The following is a 23,416-nucleotide window of genomic DNA, read 5'->3' as shown; positions in this document are numbered from 1 at the left end:
GGGGTGTCTCCTAGGAAGGGATGGGGGCAGTGGGTATCCTCTGGTGGGGGAGCAGAGCCATGGGTGGTCCCCTGTGGAGTGCTCCCCTGTGGGGTGGTCCCCAGGGGGAAGTTCGGGCAGTGGGTTCCCTCTGAGCAGGGGAGTGGAGCCATGGGGGGATGGATCCCAGGGGAGCGGAGCTGAGCGGGTCACCCCTGAGGGGGGAATGGAAAGGTGCGTGCGCCCCCTGGCGGGAGCAGAGCCATGAGGGGATCGCGGGGGTGCAGTGCTGTGGGGGGACCCCTCTGATGGGAATAGGGAGGAGGGGTCAGGAGCCCTGGGGTATTGCCTGGGGATATCAGAGCTATGACGGGTCCCTAGGAGAGCAATGCCATGGAGTCCTCTCCTGGCACGAGAGCAGAGCCATGGGGTCCCAGGGAGAGCAGCACCAGGGGTCGTTCCCGGGGGCTGCGCCACAGGGCAGGACGCCACAGGGCTGCAGGGAGGTGGGTGGCCCTGGGCTGCCGAGGCACTGCTGGGGATGCCCCACGGCCCCTCTCTCTTCGCCCACTCAGGAAGATACCTCAGACTGCGGCCGAGGGGCTTCCTTCTCCCCCTCCCTGGGGGTCCTGCTCTCGCTGCAGCTGCTGCTCCTCTACTCCAGCACCAGCCGGCACCCACTGCCCCCTGCCGCCTGCCTTTAGCCCCCTGGCCGCCCCCGCCAGCTCTCTTTTCTTTCAACTTCCATCTCCATGCCCCTCCCCGGCCCGGTGGAGCGGGAGCGACGTCCCCTCCGCCGCCTCGGGGACCCCCACGGTACCGCCCCGCTCTCCCCACCGCCCGCAGCCAAAGAAGAGCCGGGGCGCGGGCAGGGGCTCCCCGGCAGAGCGGCGATCGGGACGGTGCCCCGGGGTCACGCCCTCCCGGCCGCTCGGACTTGGAAAAGTGGCGTCGGTGTCCTCCGCCCGCGACCCCCCCCCATCCACCTCGCCTATTTTTTTAGCCTGAAGATTTTAAAGCAGATCTTTCTACATCGAGTTTCCAACATTTTCACCTGGAGACCGGCGGCGTTTATTGTCAGCAATGAGGACACATGGGAAAAAAACAAAAAACAAAAAACACAAAACAAAAAACAAAAAAAAAAAAAAAAAAGGAAAAAAAAAAAAAGGAGGGGGGAAGAAAAAAAAAAAAAAAAAAAAAAGAAAGGACTTGAGTGTGCGGGTCAGTATCATTTGTTCTACCGGTACCGGCCCCAGGGCGTGTGCGGCAGCTCCAGCATCCCTGCGGGCTGGGGCTGGGAGCGGGCAGGGACAGGGGCGGGGGGCAGTGGCCTTGCCTGCGCCGGGGCACGATGGAGCCCCGGTCGCTGCGCTGGGCTCAGCCGTTCTTGGGCACAGATACTGGGGCGAAAAGGGGGGGGGGAGGGGGGGCGGAGAAAGTATTTTGTTTCTTTTCCGTTCTGCAGATCACTGTGAATCCTGCCCACTCAGCCCTGCTCCCCACCCCCAGCCCTGCCCGGACCCCCTTGCCCTGCCAAAGAAGCCGCACTGGCCGGGGGGACGTGCTGCTTGTCCCCTGGGAGACATGCCCTGTGTCCCCGAGTGGGTCACGCCACATGCCCCGCCGCGGGACGTGCCGCACGTCCCCGAGTGCCAAGTGGAGCGGGAGGTGCCACATGTCCCCCGAAGGGACTTGCCAGGCGCCCGTGCCCGTCCCTCGGGGCACCGGGGCTGCTCCCGGGCGCTGCGGAGCTCCTGGCTGGGGACACGCAGCGCTGGGGGGACGGGAGATGGCCCCGCAGTGGTGTCCCCAGGGGCTGGGGCTCACCCCCGGGCGGTCGGGGGGGGTGGTGTTTTCCCCCCCACTCAATCCACTGGGTGCCAAGGAGGGGACGACGTGGCTGCTCAGCCCTGGCACCCCACTGCACCCCACAAACCCAGCCAGAAAAGGTGCCGCGGGGCTGGAGGGGCCCGGTGCAGGGTGCCCAGCTGTGACACCCCGGGGTGTCACACCCACCCCCCCCTCGCCCCCCGCTGCTCCCGGCAGTGCCGGGGGTCCCTGGGCGGCCTTGGGGACCCTCACCCCCCCGGGGCACCGCGCTCAGAGCCACCCCATCAACCGGGTTCAGGGGAGCCTCCTCGGCATGGCCATCCCGGGGGGGCTGGGGAGGGCACCAGGCGCTAATTAGTGCTGGGGTTAATTAATGGTCATTCTGCTTGTAGCTTTTTCAGTGTGTGTTTGGTTACTGTCTCTGGGAACCGTGTTTGAACAGATGGCTCTGTGTTACCGGGAGTGTGTGTACTTCTGTAGTCTAGTTAGGTGCTCTGCCAGAAAACCACCACTATACATACCTATAAATATATACATATATAGTCTATTTTAAGTTAAAAACCAATGAGACGAAGGGGGGGCGTGGCCCCGGGCCCCCCGTCCCGCCGGGGTCACCTCCTGCCCTTTCCCCACCCAAAAGCTTCTCTCTGCTCATTCAAAGGCATTGAGTTTTTAATTGATTTTCTTTAATTTATTTTTAATTTTTTTTTGGTTTTTTGGTTTTTTTTGTACAGAAGAGTTGGAAAACTTAAAAAAAAAAACAACAAAAAGACAATTTGTAAGATATCGTGCGTGTGACTCCTTGTAAAATATTTTCAAATGGTTTATTACAGAGACTCAGTTATTAAATAATGTTCATATTTTCACTTCACAGGCGGTGGCTGCGTCATTGCCCGGGGACGTGGGCACGGCTGGGGGGGCACAGCATGTGGGGAGGCGCAGGATATCGGGGTGCTCCTGGCAGGTGGGACACTGCCCTCACACCTGCTACACCTCGGGGGGGGCAGGGACACGGGACAGGCAGGGACACCGCAGAGCCGTGGGCTCACAGAGCCCCACACGCTGCACAGGCGGGGCTGGGGGACAGCAGGGGCTCAGCCCCCCCGGACTCCCCCCTCTCCCTGTGTCCCCGCAGGACTGTGTCACCCGTCCCACGCCCTACTCCATGCCCGTGTCCTTGTGCCTGTGTCCCCACGCCCGTGTCCCCCTGTTGCAGGGGGTCAATGTCCCCAAGTGCGCCCCGTGTCCAGCCCGTCCGTGTCCATATCCCCATTTCCCAGGGTGTGTGCCCCCCATGTACGCATCCCCATGACTGTGCCCCTCATGCCCCATAACCGTGTTCTGCCACCTCTCTTCCCCACGTCCGTGTCGCTCGTTTGTCCCATGTCCCCCCGTGTCCGTGTCCCCCCTCTGTTTGTCCCGTGTCGCCCCGCGCTGCCCACGCAGCCGGACTACAAGTCCCGACTTGCCCTGCGATGTCCTGGCCTCGCCCCCACGCCGGCCCCGCCCCGGCGCTCCCGTTCCGCGCATGCGCAGCGGCGCTGTTTGTCCGCGCCCGGCCTGGCCCAGCAGAGGGTCTGAGCGCGGCCTGGCCCGAGGCGGCGGCGGCGGCGGAGGGAGCGGGGCCGGGGCCGGGGCCGGGGCCGGGGCCGGGGCCGGGGCCGGGGCCGGGGCCGGGGCCGGCCGGCGGCTGCGCGGGGCCCGGCGCGGGGAGGCGGGCGGGTGGGGCCGGGCATCCCCCGCGGGGCCGCCCCGTCCCGCCCGCGGGGCCGAAGATGCGGCGGTACCTGCCAGTGGCCCGGCAGCACTTCCTGGCGGCGCTGGCCGGCACCAGCGTGGTGGTGAAGTCGCTGAGCGCCGCCGTGGTGCTGCTGTACCTGCTCTCCTTCGGGCTGGACACGGCCTACGGGCTGGGGGTGACGCCCGGCTACCTCCTGCCCCCCAACTTCTGGGTGTGGACGCTGCTGACGCACGGGCTGGTGGAGGACCGCGCCTGGGGGCTGGCGGCCAGCCTGGCCACGCTGGGGGCGGCCGGGCGGCTGCTGGAGCCCCTCTGGGGCGCGCTGGAGCTGCTCGTCTTCTTCGCCGTGGTGAACATCTCCGTGGGGCTCCTGGCGGCCCTCGCCTACTTCCTCACCTATGTGGCCTCCTTCCACCTCGACTATCTGTTCGCTGTCCGCATCCACGGCGGGCTGGGCTTCCTTGGGGGGGTCTTGGTGGCCCTCAAGCAGACGATGGGGGACAGCACCGTACTGAAGGTGCCTCAGGTCAGAATGAAGGCTGTCCCCATGCTCCTGCTCCTTCTCCTGGCTCTGCTGCGGCTCGCTGCCCTCGTCGAGAGCAATGTACTGGCCTCGTACGGCTTCGGGCTCCTCTCCAGCTGGGTCTATCTACGCTTCTACCAGCGGCACAGTAGAGGCCGCGGAGACATGAGCGACCACTTCGCCTTCGCCACTTTCTTCCCCGAGATCCTGCAGCCCGTGGTGGGTCTAGTGGCCAACCTGGTGCACAGCGTGCTGGTGAAGGTGCGGCTGTGCCGCAAGACCGTCAAGCGCTACGACGTGGGTGCCCCGTCCTCCATCACCATCAGCCTGCCGGGGACGGACCCCCAGGACGCCGAGAGGAGAAGGTACCACCTGCCCTGCCTTGACCATGGGGATCATGTTTAGGGACAGCGAGGGTGGGGTTTAAAATCCAAACAAGGAGGAAGGGGAGATTTAGGTGCAGGAGCTCAGGAGGGGCCTTCTCCATGGGGTCTGCTTGGGGGCTGCTGTGCCACAGAGGTGGTGAGGAGCATTTCAGGGAGCTGGTGGGACGTTATCCTGCTCTTCCAGATGCGGAGCAGCAATGGAAAGGCAGGGGAGATCCTGGGAAAGGAGCAGACAGGGTTAGGGGTCGCTGCAGGAGGAAGGGGGACAGCCCGGGGCAGTGACAACCCCTGGTCGTGGCAGCCTTGCACCAGTTCACCCTGGCGCAGGGGAGGGCAGTGAGTCAGCCCCACACCCCAGCCCTCCAGCACAGCCAGCACTGGCCTTCCTGATGTCTGGTGGGAGGGTTTGGACAAGGTGCTGGCGCTCCCTTTTTCCTGCCCTGTTTTATGCCTTTATTCCCCATTCCCGGAGCAGCCCGTGCGCTGTCTGACAGCCTCCAAGTGCACCACGTGGCATGAAAACTCTATGTGTAGTCTGGGAGCTGGAGTGGATTTCTGTGGAGCAGTCCTAGGTGCTCCAGGTCTTCTCTGGCACTACTGAATCCACCCTTTCCTGCTGGGAAGAAGCCAGGGACTGACTTGCATAGTGCCCCGTGGGGCAGAGCCGTTGACCCGGGGTTAACCCACCCACGTGCCCTTGTCCTGCAGGCAGCTGGCCCTGAAGGCCTTGAACGAGCGGCTGAAGCGAGTGGAGGACCAGTCGGCCTGGCCCAGCATGGAGGATGATGAGGAGGAGGCGGCAGCCAAGGCTGACAGCCCACTGCTGCCCGAGCCTGGCGCGGCCGGGAAGAGTCCCGGCCAGGAGTCCAACCTCATCAGCTTCCAGGACGCCCCGGCACAGCTGTGACCGGCCCCCTTCCTGCCCTGTCTCCGTTGGAGAGCTGCTAATCCCCCTCGTGTCCCCCACAGCCGGGAGCAAGGACTCCTCCCGCGGCACAGGCGGGGGATACCTCATTCCATCGCTTCTCTGCTGCTCGCGGCCAGCACCAGGCACCCGGGACAGTGACACTGCCACCACGGTGAGGACAGGAATTCCTGGAGCTGCTCCCCTCAGCGCAGGACAGGCCGTGGAGTCGGCGCAGGCAGCGGGGGCTGTTCTGGGAGAGGGACACGGGGCTGATCCCTGCCCCAAGCCGCTGTGCTGGCCCTCGCAAGATCAAAGTCAGCTTCTCCTCTGTGCCAGGGCTTGGCCAGAGCACTCAACACGTTATTTCCTCCTTTCTGAAGGTAGTTTTGTCCCTAACTGAGGCAGTGGGAAGGCTGATGGGTTTCTCTTCCAACTGCCTTTCCCACGGGGAGCTTGCCCTCGCCCCAGCAGGAGCTCTCCAGGACCGGTGAGAAGTTTATTGGGTAGGAGGGGACAGGACACCGGGCAGGAAGAGGCCACCCAGTCCTTCCTGGTGGTGCTCCAACACTGCCAGCTCCAGGCTTTGCACGGTGGGGATTCTCTCCTCCTCCCTCTCTTGCCCCCTCCCCCTGCGAGGAGCTGCTGCCCTTGGCTGCTCCCTGGCTAATCCGTTTGCCAGATTACACTAGAAGCTGGAATTAATTTTTACAGTGGGGCTCTTGCTGCTTCCTCTGGCAGCAGGTTTTCTTTCCTGCAGGTAGAATACGGGCTCCTCCTTTCTCTTCTCTCCTTCTGTGTTGATGAGGTTTTTTTTCCTGGATGGAGGATGCTCCCTGCGACAGCCTCCACAGCTCCTGATCCAGCGGGCAATTCCCAGCCCAAGATGCAGATCAGCAGTGTCATGATTATTTTTTTAAAGGACCACACGAGAAGGTTTTGTCAAATGGGAAGAACACAGATGTTTGGGTATCAATAAAGAGTTCTTTGAAAGCATTGGCTCCTGCAGCAGAGCACAGGCAGGGTGGGGGGCCTGGCACAGAGCAGCCCCTGGGGGCTGTTGTCAGGAAGCTGGGGAGGGGGTTTCTTCCCAGGTGCTCCCAGCAGGAGGTGGGAAATCTGCAGGGGGAGATGTCTGCCTGCACCCCAAAAGTCATCCCACCCAAGGAGTAAGAGGGCTTGTTGCACTCTAGCTGCCTGAAATTTTTATTGAATAAAAGCTCTGGATACAGAGGAATTTTTCAGCCTGGGAGCCGCTCCCAGCTCTCCAGCCCTGCCGGGAGCAGGATGCGTGCTGGAAGGAAGGCTGTTGTGCCAGCAAGGAGGTTTCTTCCTGCCTTCTCAAAGGTTCATCCCCCAGCTCTGTGCCTCCCCCCATGCTCACGCTGTTCCCTGTGCCCCTCCGAAGGACACAATCACTTGCTGACTGCAGGTTCACAGCCCGGCTCAGTAATTTGCTCTGTAAACTGACCCCACCCCAGCAGGCCGAGCCCAGCCCACAGAGGGGTTTGGAGGGGTTTGTGCGTGGCAGTGGGTGCCCAGACCCAGGGCCTCGGGGCAGAGCTGCCGCTCTGATCCCAGGGAGTGCCCGTGCCATGGGGACACATGTGCTGCTGTAGCACCGTTGCTCGGGTGCCACCACCCTGCCCCAGCCCTGCCAAGGCTGAAGCCATAACCGTGCCCTGTGCTTTCCTGGCCAAGCTGCCCCTGTGGCAGGAGAGGCAGCGTGGGGCCTGCTGCAGCCTCCAGGGAGAGAGGGGACTCCCTGCCCTCCTCACCAGGATGGCTCCTGTCCTGCCTGCGCCAAAGCAGCCCTGCGTGGGAAGGGAAAAGGAGCTGGAATCCTGAGTGAGCCCTCCATTTCCCAGCACTGAGCACCAAGCTGCCGCAGGGACCGGCAGGTTTACCTGTGCTGAGGAACGTCCCTGCTGAGGCAGGGGTGAGGTGTCACACACATCGCAGCTGCTCCCCAGGGACAAGACACTATGGACAATCCAGGACTAATGAAAGACGAGTAGGTAGAAACCAAGTTCTAAGGAGACCCTGTGCGAGCAGGGGGGCTGCAAAGGGAGACCCAGCTCATTCTGGGAAGTTCAGGTCAGCACTAAGCCCTCAGTGCTGACTCCGCTTGCGGTACAGGTACGCATTGCTCACCTGGTTCATGATAACCAGGCTGGTGATGATGGGACACAGCATGGCGAGGTACCACGAGGCACCGGTCACCGTGGTGGTGAACCACAGGGAGCACATGCCCAGCATCAGGCTGGCACAGCCCAGCAGGTAGCCCACCAGCCCTGAGGTTGCGTGGTACAGCTTCAGCTTGGCCAGCGTCCAGTTCTTCATCAGCTTGGGGTAGAGCAGGAGCACACCCCCAGCGCACTGCCCTCCGGCATACAGCACGGCCAGCAGCCCCGTCAGCCCGTGCCAGGTGACAAAGTGGCCCTTGCCGTTCAGGTGCTTGTTGTAGGTGATGATTCCCAGCCCCAGGAGCGCGCAGAGCAGGGCGAGCAGCTGCAGGGCCCAGTGCGCCCGCACTCGGACTTTGCGGGAGAAGGAGCGCAGCAGCGAGGTCTCCGGGGAGAAGATCAGCAGCGCTTCCGTCATCAGGAACGAGAACTGGGGGGCAGAGGGCAGCGGGATTGGCACCGGCCAAACGCCCCTGCGCCGCGGCTCCCGGGGCTCGGCACCCACCGCCCGGGGCTCAGCCTCCCATCACCCGGGAGCTCCCGGGGCTCGACACCCACCACCCAGGGACCCCACCGGCACGGCCCCTGCCTGTTCCACGGCAGCGGGCGCCGTGATCGGGGCGGCGGCACTTACCGCGAGGGCCATGAGCAGCGGGTGCCAGGAGAACAGACCTGCAAGGGAAGGGCAGGGTGAGGTGAGCTGAGACATCCGGCCCTCCCCGCACCCCTGGCCCCGGCCCCACCGGCACTCACTGGATCCGGGCCGCGCCAGCACGGCCACGGCGGCAGGGAATCCCAGCGCCACGAGGTGCGCGGCGGCGCCGGAGGCGACGCGCAGCGAGCGGTACAGCCGGGACTCGGTCTCGGCCGTCAGGGCCATGTTGGCCGGGCGGGCGGAACCGCCGCCTCCGACACGGCCGGACCGCGGCGCGGGCTCCGATTGGCTGAGGCGGGCTGTCCGTCTGCGCTAAGGCCCGCCCCCACCGCGCTACGCCGCCGCTGAGTGGCGGACAACGCTGTCGCTCAATACGAGGGCCCGCCCCGCCGCGCGGCCGTGCGATTCCGCGGGAGCGGCGCTACGGTGGCCGGCGGGGCTGGGGCGGGGGCTGGGGCTGTTCCGCGTCCCGCCATGGGCGGCCGCATCGAGTGCGTGTTCTTCAGCGAGTTCCACCCCACGCTGGGGCCCAAAATCACCTACCAGGTGCGGGGCGAGCGGCCCGGGGCCCGCAGCGCCTGGCCGCGGCGGGGGGGCTGGGACTGGGCCATGGTAACGCCCACGGAGGGGAAGGGAGTACAGGGGTGGTGGGTGCTCCCCGGAGAAGGACGGGGCTCGGCTGGAACGGAGCGTCCTGTGCCGCCGCAGGTCCCGGAGGACTTCATCTCCCGGGAGCTGTTTGACACCATCCAGGTGTATGTCATCACGAAGCCCGAGCTGCAGAACAAGCTGATCACCGTGTGAGTGCGGGCAGAGCCCGTCCCTGCCCCCGGGGCCCCGCTGTCCCGCCGGCCTCGGTGCGGAGGACAGCTCGGTGGGATGGCAGTGCCAGCGAGCGGGGGCTCCTGGCCCCGTGGCCGGCACGGTCACTGCGGTGCCCCCAGGTACCCGTGCCGAGGGTGGGTGGTCAGATTTGGCAGGGGGGGGCTGGTGCTGCATCTGCTGCTCCGCCAGCGTTAAATCCAGGAAAGTCAGACCAGTCAGGAGAGCTGTGCTGGTTTCCAAAGGAGACTGTTTCCTTTTCTGAGAGCTGATTTTTTTGTCCCCCTTCTTCAGACTGTGATTTGCACTCTGAGCATGTAGGGCTTAGGTATCATTTTTCCTGCAATGTAAAGAAGCCCCCACCTCCAGAGCCGATTGGGAACTATCGTTGTGGGGGATTCGAGCCTCCCTGAGGGCATAGGGACAGGCCATAGGTGTCTCCTCACAGGACGGCCATGGAGAAGAAGCTGATCGGCTGCCCTGTGTGCATCGAGCACAAGAAGTACAGCCGGAATGCTCTGCTCTTCAACCTGGGCTTCGTGTGCGACGCCAGAGCCAAGGCCTGTGCGCTGGAGCCCATCGTGAAGAAGCTGGCTGGCTACCTCACCACCCTCGAGGTGAGGCCTGGGCACTGCCAGGCTGCCTCCCGATCCACCCCACAGAGCGTGGGCACCTCAGCAGTGTCCTGGAGCATGTTGGGGGTCATTGGGCATTGCTGGGACAGGGGCCAGGTTTACAGTGTGGAGGGGATTGTGCTAGTTTCCTACATACCACTGCAGTTTTAAAGGAGATCAGGATCTGGGCTCCTATAGCCACTAATCCTGTGGGGAGGAGCTGACTTGACTTTCTGCTCTCTTTAGCTGGAAAGCGGATTCATCTCCAACGAGGAGAGTAAACAGAAGCTGGTTCCCATCATGACCATCCTGCTGGAGGAGCTGAATGCCAAAGGGAAGTGCACCCTGCCCATAGGTACGGTGAGGACAGGGTCTGAGCCAGCCTTGCCCTGCCTGGCTCCAAGAGATGTCTGGGATGGGGTTATGGGCTGCAAACACCTTGTTCTGTGTGACATGGTGGTGTCCTGGGGCTGTTGGTTGCAAGCTCCCGTGCTAGCCCAGGTTTCCATGGAGATTAAGCCTTCCCTTTTCCCAAGTAGATGAGTCGAACACCATCCACCTGAAGGTGATTGAGCAGCGCCCGGACCCCCCCATTGTGCAGGAGTACGACGTCCCTGTCTTCACCCAAGACAAGGATGACTTCTTCAACTCCCAGTGGGATCTCACCACGCAGCAGGTCCGCGTGCTTGACGCTTTGAAGGGGATCTGTTTCCAGACCATCAGGGGAGTTGGGCTGTCCTGGAGATCACGTCAGTGAGCACCGTTTGGTGCTGCCCTTGTCATTGTGCTTGGGCCTGTGAGCAAATCATTCACCAGCACAAGGTTAAAGTGCACCTGGGGATGGAGCTTGCCCATCCCAGGTGCTCCCAGATGCAGGGGAGCTGCTTAGGCTTCAGGGTGATGCCTCTCTGCCCTCTTAATTCTTGCCTCCTCCCCTCCCAGATCTTGCCCTACATTGATGGATTTCGGCACGTGCAGAAGATTTCGGCGGAAGCCGATGTGGAGCTGAACTTGGTGCGCATCGCTGTGCAGAACCTGCTGTGAGTGCCTAGAGGGGCTGGACAGCCTGAGGAGGGGGGTGGGTGCTGCCAGAGCACCTCTCACCTTTTCCTGTCCATCTGCAGGTACTACGGAGTTGTCACACTTGTCTCCATACTCCAGGTGGGTCAGGCCACAGAACGTAGGGCTGTGAGCAGGATTTGGGCAGTGGCTGTGCCATCAGGGTGGCTGTGGAGGAGGGACAGCAGGGTTGGAGTGGGCCGGGCCTGTCTCAGAGCCACAGCTGAGCAGAGCTGGTTTTCCATCACCCTCCAGTACTCCAATGTCTACTGCACCACGCCGAAGGTCCAGGACCTGGTGGATGACAAGGGTCTCCTGGAAGAGTGTCTGTCCTATGTCACCAAACAAGGTACAGTGACCCTGCCTAGGGATGCTGGCCCAGGCAGAGGGACAGGGCAGCTGACTGGTGACTTGTCCTTGCAGGGCATAAGAGGGCCAGCCTCAGGGATGTCTTCCAGCTGTACTGCGGCCTGAGCCCTGGCACCACCGTGCGAGACCTCATCTCCCGCTACACCCTGCAGCTCCAGAGGGTGGACGAGAGGTCAGAGCCCTCCTGATAAGCCCCTGAGGGCAGTGGTGACACTGGGGGGTGGCAGAGAGAGTGAGCAGGAAGTACCCAACACCTGTGTCTGTAGGGTAGGAAACATGAGGCAGTGGTGGGGCATGTGGAACGGAAGGGAATGCAGGGAGCTGGGCCATTTGGCACCTCAGCATTGTGGTCCCAGTCTCTCCTCTCTCATCCCCAGGAGGCTTATCCAGTTTGGTTTGATGAAGGGCCTTATTCGGCGGCTCCAGAAATACCCCGTCAAGGTCGCCCGGGATGAGCGGAGCCACCCAGCCCGGCTGTACACGGGCTGCCACAGCTACGATGAGATCTGCTGCAAGACTGGTATGGATCCATAGGATCCTCTGCCCCGTGTGGGCCCCAGGGCTGGTGGGAGACACGGGAATGTCTGCCTGCCCACAGCTGTGCACTGGTCCTGGGTTCTTGCCCCTTTGGGAGCCTTCAGACCGCAGGGAGACACGACTGCGGGCCAGGCTCTTCTCCAAGCCAGGCTGCCAAGCCCATGCTGCCAGGGGCAGGGCTCGGGGAGTGCACCCAGCCCCCCGAAACCACTACTGGGCACGCCACTGACACCCCACTAACACCCCCCTGTCTCACTTCCCAGGCATGAGTTACAAGGAGCTGGATGAGCGCCTGGAGAACGACCCCAACATCATCATGTGCTGGAAGTGATGGCAGCGATGGCCCTCAATAGAGCCCTGTCTCACCACGCGTGCCCCGCGTGTCCCCCGCGTGTCCCCCGCGTGTCCCCGGAGCGCCCCGCTGGCTGCGGCCACTCCTCCTCGCCGCCAGGGGGCACCAGAGGCCGCCCCTCGCCGCTGCTGCTGCCGGCCTGTGGCGAGTCCTCCGCGCCGCCAGGGGGCGGTAGCGGCAGCGCCGTTGCCACAGCGACGCGGACGCCATGGCTGCCGTGCCCGGGCCGCTGCCACCCGCCGAGGCTGAGGCGTTGGTGCGAGCCCTGCAGGGCACCGAGCTGCGGGACATCGGCGGGCAGGGGTGCGGGGACACGGCGATGGGGTGTCCCCGGGGTGTCTGGGGGCGAGAACATGAAAGAGGGTCTTTAAATTTGGGGGGTCCCCTTTGGGGCTATGGGAGAAGAGGAGGGGGTCCAGTTTTGGGGCTTTCCCAGGGGCATGGTGGGGTAAGGAGGGGTTTCCAGAAGGTTTAGAGTAGAGAGGAGGGGTTCTGGTTTTGAGGTAACCCCAGAGGGTCAAGGTGGGACGCGGTGGGAGAAGGGCCTGCAATTCTGAAGTGTTCCTGAAAGGACTGAGAGATGGGAGGGTCCAGGGGGAGGGGGGCAAGGAAGGGTCCCGGATCTGAGGGTCTGTGTGGGATGGGGTGATGGAGAGGCTCCCCCTAGTTCTGTGGTGTCCCCAGTGAGGATGTTGCTGCAGGCAGGGCTGTCCAGTAGAGCTGCGGCCCCAGGCTCAGAGCACAGCAGGGGGATTGGGGGTTATAGGACCAGGTTTCCCTGCATGAGGGATCCTCGCCAAGCCAGTGGCCAGAGGTCTGTGGCGCTGATGTCCTTGCTGGCTGCCCCACAGATGGCTTCGGCAGCATGAGTATGTGGAGAAGCTCAACATGCACGGCATCCTGAGTGCCTCAGCGGGCCAGGAGCAGCTCCTCACTGAGCTGCTGGTCACTCACGCCAAGGTGAGCCTCCCTGGGTGCAGGAGTGATCCCCATGCTGGGCCTTCAGCCTCCAGCTGGGCTTGTCCTGTGGGCAGCGTGCAGTTTTGGAGTAAAATGCTGAAGAATCTGTTGTGTCTCTGGAAAAGACGTTTGACTGGTGGTGTGCCAGTTCTGTTTTTTAAAAAAAATTAAAGGTCAAGCTGTGGTATTTCTACTTGCTAGCGTCTGGTTTTTCTCTTGGATGTTGTTTTGGTCTCGTATGTGCACCAGCCCCTTTGGTTGCAGATCTCTGCCCAATGCCTGAGGTGTCCCAGCCCCAGGGTGTGAGATTGCCTGGACCTGCCCAGGTCCTCGGGGTCACCTTCCCCCTCTGCAGCCTCAGGAGCTCTGCCCTGGTGTGAGAAGCTGCTTGTTTCTGAGCTGGGTGAATACAGAGTGCCCCAAGGCCACCCTCCTCCCTGGGCGACTCCAATGTGGCTGACCATTAGCAACAAACTGGTTCCCCCTGCAGCACTGGTCTGAAAGATTTCACCTCCCCATCCCTTCCCTGCCTAGATTCCTGTTCTCATTGGGGAGCTGATTTCTGTGGAGATCTGGAAGCACAAGGTCTTTCCCGTGCTGTGCCGGCTGGAGGACTTCAAGCCAAGAAGCACCTTCCCCATCTATGTGGTGGTGAGTAGAGGGGGTGGTGGGAATGAGCCTGCAAATGGGTCAAGCACAGCTGTGCTTGAAAGTAAATGTCACCCTGAAGGTCTCAGAGATGAGGGTTTGCATCTCCCCAGGCTGAGGTGGGCAGTGGGACACAGTGGGAAGTGCCTGGTTTCCCAAAGCCATGACCTGCAAGCCCGTGCCCTTGGCCCCTAGAGGGGACAGGGACTCACTCCGGGGGAAGGCTGGCTTTGTGAAGAGCTGTCCCCTCTGTAATCCCACACAGGGGCTTTTAGGAGCTGCTGGGTGGGGCAAAAGACATTCCTGGAGGCAGCTGTGCTCCTGGCTTGTGGCTCTCAGTGCTGCCCTTGCTCCCCGGCAATGATACCCCTGGGGTATTTGCCCCTCTCTGAGCACTGTTTTTCTCTAGCCAGAGGTTCTCTGGGGTTATGTGCCCCATGGCTAACAAAAATGTAGCTTTTTCTTACTGAACTCCTGGGAGCAGTGGTCCCTTGGGCCATTCTTGGCAAGGGAACGATCTTCAGATCTGGGCTTCTTTGCAGAGGCATGCAACCCTTGACCTAAGGGAAATCTGCCTGAGGCTTGGAAGTTTTAACCCATTTTCAGTCCAGGGTAACACCTTGTGGGGGCAAGGTGGTACCTTCCCTGAGCAGCCAATGCCTCAGGGCAGTTATCCCATGGTTCCCAGTCTCAGACAAGGCTGTCTGCCCCAGTCCCAGGGCCTGGGAGAAGCACAGCCATGCAGAGCATTGTCCCAGCTCAGGCACTGGCTCTGTGCTGGTGCCAGGGCCTGCAACTCACCCGAGGGCAGGGGTTGTCCTGCCCCTGCTGCACAGGCAGAGCCCTGAAGAGCCCTGCCTGCTGGGAAGTGTGGCTCTCCATCAGCGTGTTGGAGTGTCACAGGCACGTCAGCATAAATATTAATATGAACTGCATGAACTGGAGTTGTTTTGAAGGTTGCAGCACTTGTATTTTTCTCTTGGAGTAGTTTTTGGGCACAACTGCATAAGCAGCTTCTCAGAAGAGCTCTTTTCCCTGTCCCAGTGCCCGTGTCCCCAGTGCTGCTCCACTGTTACCTCACTCTCACCATTCTCCTCCCACAGCTGCACCACGAAGCCTCCATCATCAACCTCCTGGAGACAGTGTTCTTTTACAGGGTGAGAAACAAGTCCAGCTTTCCTCAAGTGGAAAGTCCCTGGGGGTGGGAGACTGTGGGGATTGACCCTGTGTGAGACCCTTGTCGTTGTGAAGGAGATCTGCGAGTCAGCAGAGGACAGCATTCTGGATTTGATTGATTATTGCCACCGCAAGCTGACCCTGCTGGCAGCTCGGAGCACCAAGGCACAGGCAGTGACCTCGGCAGAGCTTCGTGCTGAGGGTCTGCCCAGCCCGTCCTCCATGCAGGTGAGGAGAAAGTCCTGTAGTTCACTGGGGACATGTGTGGTAAAGAATGTGGGCAGCCTGCAGAGGCACAGGGAGGCCTTTTCATGGGTTGCAACCCTGGCAGCTCCTGGCCACCTCAGAGGGTGTCTGGTGCTTCTCTGTGCTAGTGGCTGCATCTACCTCCCTCCACTCTGCAGCCTGGCTTCTTCCCTGTCTGGTGCCAGTGCCAGCCTGAGGCTTCCTGCAGGACATGCTCAGGGCTCTGGGGTGGGACACAGTGGAGATTTGATGGGCAAAATATTCAATAGAGGGGTTTGGCCATTTGCTGTTGCTCTTGGCACAGTGCAGATATCTCTCCCTGAAGTTTGGGAAGCCGCCCTGGGTCAGGCTGCCACTATAGCCTGCCAGTGTTAACCATGGGAGGGTTCTCCTAACAATCAGGAATTGTCTTCATGTGCTTCCCTCAGCTTCCTTTATTCTCGGAGAAATACCTGCTCTGAGCTGGTCCGTGTCAGCAGCGATCCCAGGGCTTTTCCCAGTCAGGTGTTCCCAGGCTGACACACACACCTTCCCAGAGCAGGAGCTGTCTTTGTCTCTGTTGCTTCTCAGCACCTGGAACTGCCCATGAGGAGGAGTATCTGGAAGAGCAGGGTTAAAGGGAGAGCCTGAACCTCCCCTTGCCTCCATCCTTTGGCTTGTTGCCCAAGCACAGACTTCTCTTTCAGAAAAGGGAAGGAAGTGGAGGGATCTGGAGCACAATAGGGATGTTTTCCAGGAAATGTTTTCCCAGCTGGGGAGGGGAAGGGGTGTCTCTGTTAGTGCTTTGACACGAACTTAAAACCCCAGACCTCTTCTAGCCAATAGGGTTCTCAAAAGCACTCATCTCCCAAGGAGCCTGATTTCCTCTGATTCATTCCAGCCTCTCCTGACTCTGTGTACAATAACCCCTATGAAAAAGCTGTTCCTGCCATCTCCTGTGTTGTGGAGCCTGTTGTCCTTTGGAACTGAGTATGGTGGTAACCCGTGTTTTGCTGTCCCCTAGAAGCACAGGCAAAAGATATTTTCTGTCTCAAGGCAGCAGAGATGAGGTCTGGATACGAGGAGGAGCTGTAGGAAAAACCTCACTAGGGAAGTTTGGAGAGGGAAGAGGCGGGGAAGAGCCCACAAGACTCTCTTAGTAACGTGTGGGGCACTAGCACAGGGAGCACAGAGCTGCTTACCACAGAAATCTGGAAGGGAACTGTGGCAGTGGCTCTTTGGAGAAATACAGGATGCTGAGGTCAGTGCTCTGCACACCAAGTGTGAGCTGCATCTGGGACTGGAGAGAAGCTCTGCCTGAGCCAGGGAGAAGGACTTGGCACCTCTCAGCATGGCCCTCCCCGTGGTCTCAAAAGAGACTGAGTCAGAGGGTGGTCAGGCTGTCATGGGGGATGAGTGGGGTGTCCATGCTGTCTGGGAAGGGAAGGAGCATGGCACAGATGTGGGCTGGGATAACCACAGGCAGATATTCTAGGTGGCTGTTCCCAAGCTGGAGGGAAGAGGCAGATCCAGGAGGGGCGGACATAGGACTGCAGCTGCACCAGGGCCAAGTTTCTCCCTCCTCCTCCTCCTCCTCTGGTTCCTTTGCTGATCAGGCAGCTTCAACAGGTCCCTGAAGGGCCATGGGCCACAAGATGGTCCCAGAGAGAGGTGCAGTTTGGGACCAGCCTCTTTCAGGGGGTGTTCCTGTGCAGAAGCACTGCAGCCAGTAGCCATCCACGACCTGTTAGTGGCAGGGACGTGAGGGAAGAGCAACTGTGAGCTGCAAGCACTTTTGTGGCTGTGCTGGCAAACAGGCAGTACTGGCACAGTTGAGACAAGAAAATGTTTTTCATGGCTGTATTTTCCTACCCAGACTGTGGTTACCAATGCAGTCAACAGCCTGCCTCCCTGTAGCTCCTGGGAAATGGGGCCTGAAATCCCAAGGCTGATCCTGTCCCTCCACAGGAGCTGCAGAAGCAGGCAGAGACGATGGAGTTTGAGATTTCCCTGAAGGCCCTGTCCGTGCTGCGGTTCATCACCGACCAGGTGGAGAGGTAGGTGCCCAGGAGCAACAGAGGCTGTGCCCAGCTCTCCAGATGGGATTCCTGTGGGGTCACAGTGGGTGCCTGGACCCCTTTCAACAGCTGGCTGTATCCACAATGGCAGTGGCACTGTGCCCTGGGAGGCAAACACAGCAGCACTCCACCCTGCTCCCAGGAACCCAGATCATTGTTTCTTTCCTGCCTCTCCCAGTTGCCTCAGGGAGCATTTGTAGATACCAATTCTGGCACTAATCTGTGAGTGCCTTTTCTCCCTTTCTGCTGTATCTCCAGTCTGCCCCTGAGTGCACTGACACGGATGCTGAACACCCACAACCTGCCCTGCCTCCTTGCCGAGCTGGTGGAGCATTGTCCCTGGAGCTGCTGGGAATCAGGTATGGATCGTGTCCCGTGGTATCTGGTGCACCATGGCACTGTGCTGGGATGTGCAACCACTGAGTCATCTGCTGTAGGAGCCCTTGCAGAGTTGTTCTCCCTCTACCCTCCCCTCCAGCTCCTCAGTGCTCCCTGCCTGAAGCTGTCCAGCTCGAAAGCAGCTGCAGCACAGCTGGGCTGGGGACCCAGCAGCGTTTCCAAAAGCTGATCCTCACACAGGGCTGGGTCTCTTCTGAGTGATCACAGCCAGCACTGGACTGTAGCACCTCTGCCAGCCCCACGTCCTCCTCTGAGGAGTCTTCTGGACACAGAAAGACCAGAGTGCCCATCCCTGCTTCTCTGCACCTTTTTGGGCAGCACTCACCAGAGCCAGATGTGGGCTCTCCCAGGCAGCAAGTGTTGCCCTGATACTACTGCTGGTCCCTGAGCTTCACTCTTGCCAAGGGCCCCTGATCAGGCTGTGCCCATCGGCCATCGCCCTCCCCTCTGCAGCCAGGCGGGCTCCCCACAGCCTCCCAGCCTCCCACTGCCTGCCCTGTGGTGGGGCACGGCCTGGGGCGTGGGAACCCGCGCTGCCCCAGCCCTGCACGGGGGGGTCACAGCGGGGGCAGGGCAGGAAGAGCTCTGGGAAGCACGTGGCTGTGCCTGCCGAGAGCAGCCCAGCTGGATGCGGGAGCTTTCCTCCTTCCTCCAGCCACCAAACATCCCTTCTCCCTGCCTGTGCGCTCGGGGTGTGAGAGGGAGCTTTGATCCAGAGCCCTGAGGGAGGGACTGGAAGAAGGCGAGCCCAAAGGCATTTCCAGGTTGTGCAGATGCAGGGTCACATCCTGCTCCATCCCCCAGAGCCACACAGTAGCTGTTGGAGCTTGTTTCGTCATTTCTGTTATATTCATGCTACTTCTGGCAGCGGAAACTCGAGAAGAGTGGCCACACTGGTATCCCAAAATGGGTCTCTCCAGCCACTTTGTTGTTGCAGCATGGGCTGCCCCACTGCCTGCCAGTGCCCTACACTCCTGGCCAAGTACAGAGGGAGATGTCTCAGGGGTCTTTCTATTCGTGCCACAGCACTATTGGTTTAATACATGTCCTTTCTGCTTTTCATGCTCTCTAATATTTTGCCCCAGTACCAAGTAGGCTGCTATGCGGAGCAAAGGGTGGGGAAACTGAGGCAGGCAGAAGCAGAGGGTGAAGCAAGGCAGTGAGAACAGGCCAGCATCCCTGCTCTGAGCTGTCTCCCCTCAGGCAGCACTGTGTCTCCCTGGTTCTTCTGTCCCCCAGGCAAGCTCAAGAAGTTTGAGAATGGCACGTGGCACGTGGTGCCCCCTGAGGACCAGGTGAAGATGACCAAACTCGATGGGCAGGTGTGGCTTGCCCTCCTCAACCTCCTGCTCAGCCCCGAGTGCCAGCGCAAATATCGCTTCGATGGCTTCAACAAGAGCCAGCTCCTCAAGGTAGGACCCAGCAGCACAAAGGCCCTGGGCCCTTGCCAGCACTGGGCACCTCCAGATATCTGTCCCTGTCCTCACTGTGGGCTCCAAGGAGCCAGTGGTGGGAGAACAGCAGGTCTGTCACTGTAGCAGCAGCAGCAAAGCTTGTGTTTGTGCGTGCACCTCGTGAGATCCCCATAGGTCTCTCTGCCAGTGCCCCCCAAATCCATGCTCTTGCCTTGCTGCTTCCCCAGCTCTGACTCCCTTGTCCTGTCCTCTCTCTGTTCACTCTTCTCTCCCCCTCCGTGGCCACAGCTCCGTGCATTCCTGACAGACGTCCTCATTGACCAGCTGCCCAACCTGGTGGAGATGCAGAGATTTCTGAGTTACCTTGCAGTGACAGAGCCTGCTCCCCCCAAAAAGGATCTCATCCTGGAGCAGGTATCCTGTGGCTTTTCCTTCACCTTTACAGCTGCTCTACTTTAAGCCTGATAGCTCCCTACCTCTTTTTTCTTACACCAAGCTCAGCTCTGGAGTGGTGATGCCCTGGAAAAGCAGCCAAGTACCCATTTCAGTCACACCCTTATTGCCAGCAAAGCTGCCTGTGGCTGACGTGAGAACCTTGTCCTGCCCTGCTGTGGCCAAGCAATCACATCTAAAGACATAAATGCTGGGTTATAAACAGCTCTCCAGGTCACACTGAGCCCCTGGGATGGCAGCTGCATGGGGCAGACACAGACGCTTGTTTTGACAAGTAACTCTTCGTTTGACATTTAGCAGTGTTGTCCTGTTGAATTCTGGGCTTCCAAGGGAAGTCCCCTTTTACAGCCCTGCTCTGATGCTGCTTGGCACACTATGTACAGAGGGACATCATGATCTGGTGACAGAGTCTGGAGTTAAACTGCTCCCAGCTGGTGTCTGGGCCTTTGGGAGTTAGGCCATGATGGTCTTTAAACAGCCAAGAGGTTCTTGGGGGTTTTAATCTGTGCAGTGGTGATCTCTGGAGAAAAGTGTTTTTATGTGTTTCTATTGCCTTCTTGTAACCTATGGGGAGAAACTGAGTGTGGGGGCAGATCTGCAAAGAGGCTGCTGAGAACTGGGAGCACAGAGGCTCTTCCCCACTGCCAGAGGCTCCCACACCGCTTCCTGGAGGAGATGGGTATGTTGGGCAGTAGCCATCTGGGCTGTCCCCAGTGGGAGCACACTGTCCCCATCGCAGCTGGCTGCGTGGCCTGCGAGGAGGGTGATGTGCCCTGTCAGAGCTGTCTCTGGCTGAGCTGGAGGCACGGCCCAAGCTGGAAGCTGGGGCTGGGGAAGCTGTAGACTGGCAAGCTGAGCTGTTGGAGCTGGGGGTGGCAGCAGGGCGGAGGTGGACATGGATTCTGCCACATGCCTTGACTGCCAGTGTGTTGGTGGTGCAGTGACAGGCAGCTGCCACGATGGGGACCTCCTCCAGCCCTCACCCAGGCTGCTGCCCTTCTCCATAGCTCTGCTTTTGTGCCGATGCTGCTCCTGCCCCTGACAAGGGCTGGGGCTGAGCTCGGGGGGCAGGCAGGGGGAGCCAGCTGGAAGCACAGACATGGCCTCCCTGCTCTGCCCAGAGAGCAGTGAACTCACTCCTTGTTGCTGAGCCAAGCTAAGGAAAGGCCTTTTTCCATTTGGCTGCTCCCAGAGCAGCCTCCTCCCCTTCCTTGGCTATTTTTACTCTTCTGGAGAAGGCAGCGCTGTTTGAAGCAGCACCGTCCGCTCCAGAGCCTGAGCTCCACGTGCTGCTCTTGGCTGGGATGTTTCCTCTCGCACTGGCCAGCCCTTCCCCGGGTGTTCATCTTCAGGGAAGTGATGAGCGGAAAAATCTGCTCAGACAAACGGCTCCGGAGCACGGGGTTCACGCTGCTGCCACATGCAGGGTGCTGAGCTCCCAGGGCTTTCTGTTCAAGGGCCCAGGCCTCAGGGCTGAACACCCATTCCCAACTGGACCACGAAGGTTTTGCCTTGTTTCACCTCAGTGCCCATTGGCAAGTGGGTGCTTCCCCTCCATGTACCCTAAAGCACACCCTGACACCCTCTGCACCTCTGCCTCTGCTTGCCCTCCTGGAGGGCCATGCTTCTTGTGCCCAGGGCAGGCTGCCTTCTCCCCAGACCACAGAACCTTTTTTAGGCCGTTAGCACCCCTTCCTCCTGCCCTGCCTCTCCCACCAGGTTCCTATAATCCGGGACCATATCCTCAAGAAAAACTCGGGGAAGTGGGAGGCCATTGTCAAGCACCAGGTGAAGCACGCCTTCAGCCCCAGTGAGGAGGAGCTGAAGTTCCAGGCACGCAGGTAAGGCCCTGGTACAGGTATGCAGAGTGCCCAGGGGGGCCAGTATTCCCATTAGCAGGGCCGGAGCTCTGGGAGGACAGAGGGGTCTGTGGTACTGGTTGGATGGAGATGTCCCCTCAGTGGCAGGATGCAGCAGGGACAGCTCACTGCCAGTCAGCAGTTCCCTGTAAGCAGCCTCACCCCTCTCTGCCTGCACAGGTGGGCACAGACCTACAGCCTGGACATGATGGAGGCTCTGGCCCCTGACAAGCCCCGCTGCAGGGTGTGTGGTGTAGAAGCGGCCAAGCGCTGCTCTCGCTGCCGGAACGAGTGGTACTGCACACGGTAAGGGAGCCCTGCCACCCCCTTGAGGCCCCTGCAGCCCCTCAGTCCTCCCCAGAGCACCACAGATTTCACTGGAGGATGCAGTGGAAGGGCCAAGGAAAGCCAGGGGTCCCACCACTGCTCAGCACCACTGGCTCTCTGCTGGCCACGTACCTCTCCAAATCTTGTGGGGAGGCTGCTGGTGGAGGAGGTGCTGGTGGGAGTTGTGTTGCAGATGCAAGGTGCTGAGCTGCTTCTGCCCACAGCGACAGCAGTGACAAGCTGGGTTTTCCGTGGTGACACTGTCTCCCTCCTCTCCACCTTGGTGGGGCAGGAGTAGCAAAGCACCCATGACCCCGTGGGTGCAGGTGACAGGCTGGGCTGTGGCAGCTGGGACGATGGCAGTAAATTAAGTCTTCTCTGGTCCTGAACCATCTGGCAAGGTCTGGCATTAAACCTTCTTAACCTCCAGAACTGGAGCCGCATCCATCTCCCTCTTGGTCTAATGCTGGGCTTTATCAGCTCTCCCCCAGCTCCCAGAGGGCTGTGGTGCTGGAGTTTGTCCTTGTTGCTGCTTTGCCCCCAGGGATGGATGTGGCTCCACTGCCCCTGACAGCAGCTTCCCCCTCTGCAGGGCATGCCAGGTCCAGCACTGGCAGAAGCACAAACCTGCCTGCAACCTGATGGCTGAGGTGCCGAGGAGTGTGGATGACCTGTAAGAGAAGTGGTGCCTGGCATCTGGCCCATGGCTCAGAGAGGCAGATTCCCCTAGTGTGTAGCCCACAGCTGGCAAAGGCCCCTTCTGCCTGCTCCCAGCCCCAGGCAGCGCTAGCCAAGGTCAGCCTCTCCTCTCCCACCACCCCACCATGCTGCCTTCTCCAATAAATCTCCTTGTGCATCCCACAGCTGCCTGGCTTCTGCTTTTTCTCTCCTAGCTGAAGATGGTAAACTGCTTCCTCCCTTCCCTTCCACACTGTGAGAGGCGTGTGTCCATTTTCCCCTCTGCAACAACAGAAATCCCAGAGAACCCGAAAAAGCCTATAAGGTCGTGATTACCTTACTGCAGCTGGGGAGGGAAAGAGTGAGAAGGCCTCTGTGCCGCCTCTTACCGTCATTAGAGCAGCGTGGGGAGCAGAGGATGTGGTTTGCACGAGCATCTTGCTGTGAGAAAGGGTTTCTTGGGTATTTGTCATCTCCCACCTTGCAGGGAAGATTTACCCCATTTCCTCTCCCTTGCAGTGGTGTTAGCACCAAGGGCTTGGCCCCCTGCCTACCAGCATTACCAGTAAACAGAGTTTACTGGTGGGAGTGCCTTGGGGTGCATCCCCACCTCTCACTGGCCAGCAGCAGCTGCCGAAGGGCTGGAGCCTTGGTCTGAGCACAGCTGGGAAAGGTTGGCTGTATCCTTTTTCTGATGGGGTGCCTGAGGCTCCCTGACACATAAAAATAGGCTTTGCACCAGGGCTGCTGCTGTAGGAGCCACGACAGCAGGCAGGAAACCATCTCGGTCCAGCTGCAGCCCCGGCTGAGCAGCCCGTGCTCGGAGCTGAATAAACTCCTCACCCCAAACCCAGGCTGCACGTCCAGGGCTGCAGCCAGCCGGAGCAGGAACGCTCTCCGTAGCTCTCCGTCTGCTTCTCACGCGCTGCCGGGGTGCTTCCAGCCCCTTCCTCACTGGGAAACTGAGGCAGGGAGCGCAGTTTGTCCTGCTCCTGCGAGAAGAGGCAGAGAGAGCGGGGCTGCTGGAGCGGGCCCCCCCTTCCCCCGCGGCGGCTCCGGGAACCTCATCCCCGCCTCCAGCCCGCCCCGCCGGGCTCGCCGGGGCTGGAGTTGGCGATTGGGAGCCCGGGGCATTGCGCCGTTCCCCCCACCTCTCCTGCCTCAGTTTCCCCGCGGTGCCCGATCGGGGCGGACCCCTCCCGGTCCCCGCCCCGGCCCCGGCCCGGTCCCGGTCCCGGCCC

The 23,416-nt window shown here is 60.7% G+C and overlaps 5 protein-coding genes across 12 annotated transcripts in view; 4 read left to right on the top strand and 1 right to left on the bottom strand.

Annotated features, from left to right (window-relative positions):
* CACNA2D2 (calcium voltage-gated channel auxiliary subunit alpha2delta 2) overlaps nucleotides 1–2,680 on the top strand; it is a 212,370-nt gene extending 209,690 nt beyond the window's left edge. For both annotated transcript variants that reach the window (XM_048315508.1, XM_048315509.1), the window contains one exon: nucleotides 555–2,680. In XM_048315508.1, the coding sequence (XP_048171465.1) occupies nucleotides 555–683 (129 nt within the window). In that variant the 3' untranslated portion in view covers nucleotides 684–2,680. The remainder of the gene's footprint in view (nucleotides 1–554) is intronic.
* An 842-nt stretch (nucleotides 2,681–3,522) lies between these two features.
* TMEM115 (transmembrane protein 115) lies at nucleotides 3,523–6,359 on the top strand. The gene is made up of 2 exons (XM_048316006.1): nucleotides 3,523–4,438; nucleotides 5,168–6,359. Exons 1-2 carry the CDS (start codon nucleotides 3,585–3,587, stop codon nucleotides 5,364–5,366), a joined length of 1,053 nt encoding a protein of 350 aa, XP_048171963.1. The 5' UTR covers nucleotides 3,523–3,584; the 3' UTR covers nucleotides 5,367–6,359.
* Nucleotides 6,360–6,545: 186 nt separating this feature from the next.
* On the bottom strand, nucleotides 6,546–8,474 carry LOC125331702 (transmembrane reductase CYB561D2). The gene is made up of 3 exons (XM_048316007.1): nucleotides 8,303–8,474; nucleotides 8,184–8,221; nucleotides 6,546–7,979 (listed from the first exon to the last, which is right to left on the bottom strand). Exons 1-3 carry the CDS (start codon nucleotides 8,427–8,429, stop codon nucleotides 7,476–7,478), a joined length of 669 nt encoding a protein of 222 aa, XP_048171964.1. The 5' UTR covers nucleotides 8,430–8,474; the 3' UTR covers nucleotides 6,546–7,475.
* A 120-nt stretch (nucleotides 8,475–8,594) lies between these two features.
* Nucleotides 8,595–11,960, top strand: NPRL2 (NPR2 like, GATOR1 complex subunit). 2 transcript variants are annotated; one of them, XM_048315729.1, is made up of 11 exons: nucleotides 8,595–8,750; nucleotides 8,913–9,004; nucleotides 9,475–9,643; nucleotides 9,887–9,995; nucleotides 10,180–10,316; nucleotides 10,583–10,680; nucleotides 10,765–10,801; nucleotides 10,955–11,048; nucleotides 11,123–11,240; nucleotides 11,446–11,588; nucleotides 11,869–11,960. In XM_048315729.1, the coding sequence occupies exons 1-11, from the start codon at nucleotides 8,679–8,681 to the stop codon at nucleotides 11,934–11,936; spliced, it is 1,137 nt and encodes a 378-aa protein (XP_048171686.1). In that variant the 5' UTR covers nucleotides 8,595–8,678; the 3' UTR covers nucleotides 11,937–11,960. The 2 variants fall into 2 exon arrangements, with proteins under 2 accessions (XP_048171686.1, XP_048171687.1); XM_048315730.1 differs by lacking the exons at nucleotides 8,595–8,750; nucleotides 8,913–9,004 and adding an exon at nucleotides 9,041–9,148.
* Nucleotides 11,961–12,133: 173 nt separating this feature from the next.
* On the top strand, nucleotides 12,134–23,393 carry ZMYND10 (zinc finger MYND-type containing 10). Of its 6 annotated transcripts, XR_007206105.1 has the most exons (14): nucleotides 12,161–12,260; nucleotides 12,809–12,917; nucleotides 13,452–13,568; nucleotides 14,669–14,722; nucleotides 14,817–14,969; nucleotides 16,935–17,023; nucleotides 17,303–17,403; nucleotides 18,683–18,855; nucleotides 19,147–19,272; nucleotides 21,031–21,152; nucleotides 21,351–21,476; nucleotides 22,090–22,292; nucleotides 22,391–22,618; nucleotides 22,695–23,393. XR_007206105.1 is itself a non-coding variant. In XM_048315728.1 (12 exons), the coding sequence occupies exons 2-12, from the start codon at nucleotides 12,846–12,848 to the stop codon at nucleotides 22,172–22,174; spliced, it is 1,218 nt and encodes a 405-aa protein (XP_048171685.1). In that variant the 5' UTR covers nucleotides 12,134–12,213; nucleotides 12,809–12,845; the 3' UTR covers nucleotides 22,175–22,358. The 6 variants fall into 6 exon arrangements, 4 of the variants coding, with proteins under 4 accessions (XP_048171685.1, XP_048171683.1, XP_048171682.1 ...); XR_007206104.1 differs by lacking the exon at nucleotides 22,695–23,393 and having other exon boundaries at nucleotides 22,391–22,669; XM_048315728.1 differs by lacking the exons at nucleotides 22,391–22,618; nucleotides 22,695–23,393 and having other exon boundaries at nucleotides 12,134–12,213; nucleotides 22,090–22,358.
* Nucleotides 23,394–23,416: the final 23 nt, after the last annotated feature.

This window comes from Corvus hawaiiensis, chromosome 11, assembly GCF_020740725.1.
Source record: "Corvus hawaiiensis isolate bCorHaw1 chromosome 11, bCorHaw1.pri.cur, whole genome shotgun sequence".
Classification (NCBI taxonomy): Eukaryota; Metazoa; Chordata; class Aves; order Passeriformes; family Corvidae; genus Corvus; species Corvus hawaiiensis.
Note: the sequence above shows the minus strand (reverse complement) of the source record. Positions and strands in the feature narration are given on the sequence as shown.